Below are 5,356 nucleotides of genomic sequence, written 5' to 3'. Positions count from 1 at the left end.
AGAGAGAGAGAGAGAGAGAGAGAGAGAGAGAGAGAGAGAGAGAGAGAAGGGCAAAGAACATTCTTTTTACCTTTCATTATACATGCCTTAACAAAGCCATGTGTGGTTATTTAATATTTCATGTAAGAATAAGGGCTTTGAAAATAGTCCTGATAATTATTCTGATTTTAGCTCAAAAAAAGAAGAAAAAACAATAGCGAGTAAACCTCACCATTCCCAGCTATTACACTCTCCCCTTCCACGCAGTCATCATCGTTTTGACATTGTCCATCTGGCACCTTGAAACTCTGAAATAGGTGCAATAAAGTATTTTCAAATAATGCTCTGAATAGAAAAAATGAATATATTCCTGTGTATATCTACTGACCTCAGCACAGAAACCCAGCCTCTGGTTGGGGGTCTCTATATAATTTGTTACTATGAAGAACACCTGCTCACCCTGCAAAATCCAATCAGGCCCAGAGAGAAAAAGCAAAAGGTTAAACAAATTATGCTGCAAAACAAGTTTAATTGTGTTTAATTTGTTGAGACAAGTGCTGAGGATAATGATACATGGCAAAACTGACACTCAACCTCCTAATGTGTCTTGGCAGGACCAGGCTCAGCAGTATACACAGGTAGACTCACATTTGGAGGTATGACATAATCCTCAGCACTCCACAGGTAAGGCCCAGCCTCTGAGGTGTTGGTCTGAGTGACACCTTTAAGTTTGGTGATGACTGAGGTCTGGATCGCCTCATCTCTCTCCTGGTATCCTTTCTTCACAATAAACACCCACCTAGGATACATTCAAAGCATCTTCATAATTCATCGAGTTTTAGAAACCTTCACTTTGTTTGTCTGAGTCCTGATTGCCTTCCACAGTTTAAAGGATACAGTGCTCACACATTCACAAATGTATTAACACAATGCCAAGATGGAAAGACATCAGCAATTACCTTAGAGAGGCATCTGTTGCTGCCCATCAATCTGGAATTTCTTGTCTTTTCCAAATAATTTGGAGTTCATTGCTTTACAAAGAAGATTTATCCACATGTGGAAACCATTTAAGGATGCTTACAGTCTCCCAAGAGCAGATGTTCCAGCAAAATCATTCTTTCTTTCACCCCGTTTATTCATTTTATATATAAACGATTGTCACAGCCAGTTCCTAAAGCGTCACATCTTAAAGTTTGTTGATGACTCTGTCATCCTGTCCCTCCTCAGCATTGATGACACAATGCCTGTTGTCGGGTACTTCACTTAATGGTGTGAGTCTTCCCTTTTAAAGTTAAAGTTTCTAAGACAAGACAGTTATTGATTTTAGAAAAGACTTTTCAGTTGTCACTCCTGTGGTCATTAACAGTGAAGCTGTTGAGGTGGTGCAACAATATAAATATCTGGGAACTGTTCTTGATGACAAACTGACCTTTGAACCCCATGAGAATAACCTTCAAGAGAATAACCTTCACATCAATGTGAAGAACCTTTGCAGATCTGACCTCAGCAGAAGTAAGGAGTACCTTCAGGAGGATTAATCCGCACAAAGCAACCGGCCCAAACAACATCCCCGGAAAAGTGTTGAAAGAATGTGCCGATCAGCTCTGCGAGGTGCTGGCAGACATCTTTAACACCTCACTTACCCTGGAGACAGTTTCTACCTGCCTGAAGACAGCCACTATCATCCCAGTTCCAAAAAGCTCTACAGTGACTGGTCTTAATGACTATCGGCCAGTGGCCCTCACCCCAATAATTGCTAAATGCTTCGAAGAACTGATCATGACCTGCATCAAAACAACCATCAACATCAACGAGGACCCTCATCAGTATGCATACTGTGAGAACTGATCAACAGAGGATGCCATCTCCTCTGTGGTCCACACTGAGCTCAACCACCTGGAGCAGAAAAACTCTTACGTCCGTATGCTCTTTGTGGACTTCACATCTGCCTTGAACACCATGATTCCCCCAAACCCTGATGGACAAACTATTCACACTAGGACTAAGCCCCCTCCATCTGCAACTGGGTACTAGACTTTTTAACAAACAGACCACAGTCTGTGAGGATCCACAACTTCTCCTCCTCCACCATAACCCTCAGCACTGGCTCTCCTCAAGGATGTGTGTTGAGCCCCCTCCTGTTTACTCTGCTCACATATGATTGTGCAGCTACCCATCCAGGCTGTCACATTGAAAAGTTTGCAGATGATACAACGGTGGTGGGATGCATCACAAACAACGATGAGTCCAGCTACAGGCAGGAGGTGGAACACCTGCAGAGCTGCTGCAAAGAGAATAACCTTCACATCAATGTGAAGAAGACAAAGGAGATGATTGTGGACTTCAAAAGGAACAAAAACACCTACACCCCCCTGAACATAAGAGGATCTGCAGTGGAAGTGGTCTCCAGCTACAAGTACTTGGGTGTACACATGAATGACAACCTCAGCTGGAGCAACAACACCACCAGCCTGATCAAGAAAGCTCATCAGAGACTCTACTTCCTCAGACAGCTGAGACGAGCTGGTCTGGGAAGCTCAGTCCTCACCTCCTTCTACAGGTGTGCAGTGGAGAGCATCCTGTGCTCCAGCATCAACGTGTGGCATGGAGGCTGCACACCTGCAGAAAGAAAAGCTTTGCAGAGAGTGGTGAAGGCTGCATAGAAGTCTGTTGGAGTTAGCCTCTTCACCATCACAGACATTTACACCTCCAGATGCAGGAAGACGGCCACCTGCATCATGAAGGACCCCACTCACCCAGCACACACTTTTTGCCCCGCTCCCCTCAGGAAGGATGTTGAGGAGCATTAAGTGTAGAACCACTAGACTGAGGAACAGCTTCTACCATGAGGTTGTTAGACTCATGAATCTCGAACCAGGATAATCACTGTGAAGAATCACATCATGTTGCTGCTGATCTGTTTCATGTTGCTGCTGATCTGTTTCATGTTGATGTATTCATGCCTGCTCATCTGCTCACACAAACTCATGCTCATGTTCGTGCTGCTGTTCAACATAATTTTTTATTAGCTATTAGTGCTTAGTGTATTTTAATTTATGTTTTTCTTAGTTCATATCTTAGATGTTATTACTGTTTTTCTTTTACATTTTATTGTTGGATGTAACTGGGACCCTGTGTACATAATTTCATTCCACCACATGTACCACATGTGGTGCGAACGACAATAAAGAATTTCTGATTCTGATGTGAACTCACGTTTTGTAAGGCCCACCAGAGAATGTATTTTTATCAGAAGCTCTGTGGTTTTAATGTTGATTCTACTTTTATGAGAATGTTTTGTTCAAATTTTATTGAGCCTCTTAACTTTTACCTTCATTTGTTGGTTTGGACTTTTGACATATAAGAACAGGAACAAACTCTCGGGGATTGTCAGGATGTGCAGCAAAACTGCTGGCATAGTCCTACAGAACCTCACTGACCTACACAAGACAAGGTCAGTGAGCAAGGCCAGGCTGATTCTGGCAGATCCTGATCATCCACTCCATGGTGAGTTCAGGTTCCTTCCATCTGGACGCAGGTATCTGCTGCCCAGATGTAGAACGACCAGACTGAAACACTCATTCATCCCTGTATAGATCAGGCTTCTCAACGAACAATGATGATTTCTGTTCTGTTATTTTAATGTCTTGTCTAGTACGGATGTTTTACACCTACTGACTGTGACACAATTCGCCCCTTGGGGATAATAAAGATTCTTGAATTTAAAAGGTCACACTGTACAATGCTTGTGCAATGCTTGGGGCAATGAAAAAACAAAAACGAAAGCTCCATCTCAGAATCTACAGGCCTCAGCAGGTTAAACACCAAAGTTAATGTAAGGACAATTATATATATAAAAAAACTGGACAATTATGACTTGTTGGAAAGTGCTGCAGGAGAAATCCTCTTCTCTCTAAAAAGAAAAAGGCAGTTTGACTTTGGTTTGTAAAGTTTCATTTGAATGGAACACTAAACTTTTGGAACAATGTCCTTTGTCCAAATTAGCCCAAGTAGAGATGTTTGAGTATATTAGTTAGACAACACCATGTTTAGAGAAAATAAAACAGCATATCATCACAAACGCCTCACACTGCCTTTCAAGCATGGTGAAGAAGGGGTGATGGGCTTGTTTTGCAGCTACAACACCTGGACACCTGAAGTCTCTATGAATACCAAATTATTCCAGAGTTAAACATGAGACCATTTGTTCAACTGTTTGGACAAAATTTGATCAGGAAGGAAGGTGCTGAAAAGAATGTGCCGATCAGCTGTGTGAGGTGCTGGACGACATCTTTAACTCCTCACTTACCCTGGCAACAGTTCCCATCTGCCTGAAGACTGCCACCATCATCCTACTTCCTCTGCAGTGATTGGTCTGAATGACTACCAGCCAGTAGCTCTCACCCTGATAATCGCTAAATGCGTTGAAAGACTGGTCATGACCCACATCAAAACAACCATCAACATATAATAATAATAATGAATAATCACTGTGAAAAACCATATCATGTTGCTGCTGATCTGTTTCATGTTGCTGCTGATCTGTTTCAATGTTGATGTGTTCATGCGTGCACATCTGCTCACAGACTCATGTTCATGTTTGTGCTGATGTTCAATGTTTTTATGAGTGCTTAGTGTATTTTTAGTTGATGTTTTTCTTAGTTCATATCTTAGATGTTATTACTGTTTTTCTTATACATTTTATTGTTGGATGTAACTGGGACCCTGTGTACATAATTTCGCTCCACCACATGTACCACATGAGGTGCGAATGACAATAAAGAAACTCTGACTCTCTGACTCTGAAACATCAACGAGGACCATCACCAGTATGCGTACTGTGAGAATCTATCAACAGAAGACCCCCATCTCCTCTGTGGTCCACACTGCTCTCACCCACCTGGAGCAGAAGGACTCCTACATCTGTATGCTCTTTGTGGACTTCCCATCTGCCTTCAACACCATGATCCCCCAAACCCTGATGGACAAACTACTCACACTAGGACTAAGCCCCTCCATACACAACTGGGTCCTGGACTTCTTAACAAACAGACCTCAGTCTGTGAGGATCCACAACTTCTCCTCCTCCATCATAACCCTCAGCACTGGCTCCCTTCAAGGATGTGTATTGAGCCCCCTCCTGTTTATTCTGCTCACAAATGACTGCGCACCTACCCATCCAGGCTGTCATATTGTAAAGTTTGCAGATGATACAGTGGTGATTGGATGCATCACAGACAACAATGAGCCCGGCTACAGGCAGAAGGTAGAACACCTGCAGAGCTGGTGCAGGAAGAACAACCTTCACATCAATGTGAAGAAGATGAAGGAGATGGTAGTGGATTTTAGACAAAACAAACACACTTACCCCCCCCCC

General features: G+C 42.8%; 1 protein-coding gene across 1 annotated transcript in view; it reads right to left on the bottom strand.

Moving 5' to 3' along the window:
* p2rx5 (purinergic receptor P2X, ligand-gated ion channel, 5) overlaps nucleotides 1–5,356 on the bottom strand; it is a 32,956-nt gene that overhangs the window by 23,284 nt on the left and 4,316 nt on the right. The window contains exons 2-4 of the mRNA XM_037687442.1: nucleotides 628–778; nucleotides 368–439; nucleotides 212–287 (exon numbers count right to left, since the gene is read on the bottom strand). Of these exons, the coding sequence (XP_037543370.1) occupies nucleotides 212–287; nucleotides 368–439; nucleotides 628–778 (299 nt within the window). The remainder of the gene's footprint in view (nucleotides 1–211; nucleotides 288–367; nucleotides 440–627; nucleotides 779–5,356) is intronic.

The sequence above is a fragment of the Nematolebias whitei genome, chromosome 14, assembly GCF_014905685.2.
Source record: "Nematolebias whitei isolate Nwh7 chromosome 14, NemWhi1, whole genome shotgun sequence".
Taxonomy (NCBI): Eukaryota; Metazoa; Chordata; class Actinopteri; order Cyprinodontiformes; family Rivulidae; genus Nematolebias; species Nematolebias whitei.
Note: the sequence above shows the minus strand (reverse complement) of the source record. Positions and strands in the feature narration are given on the sequence as shown.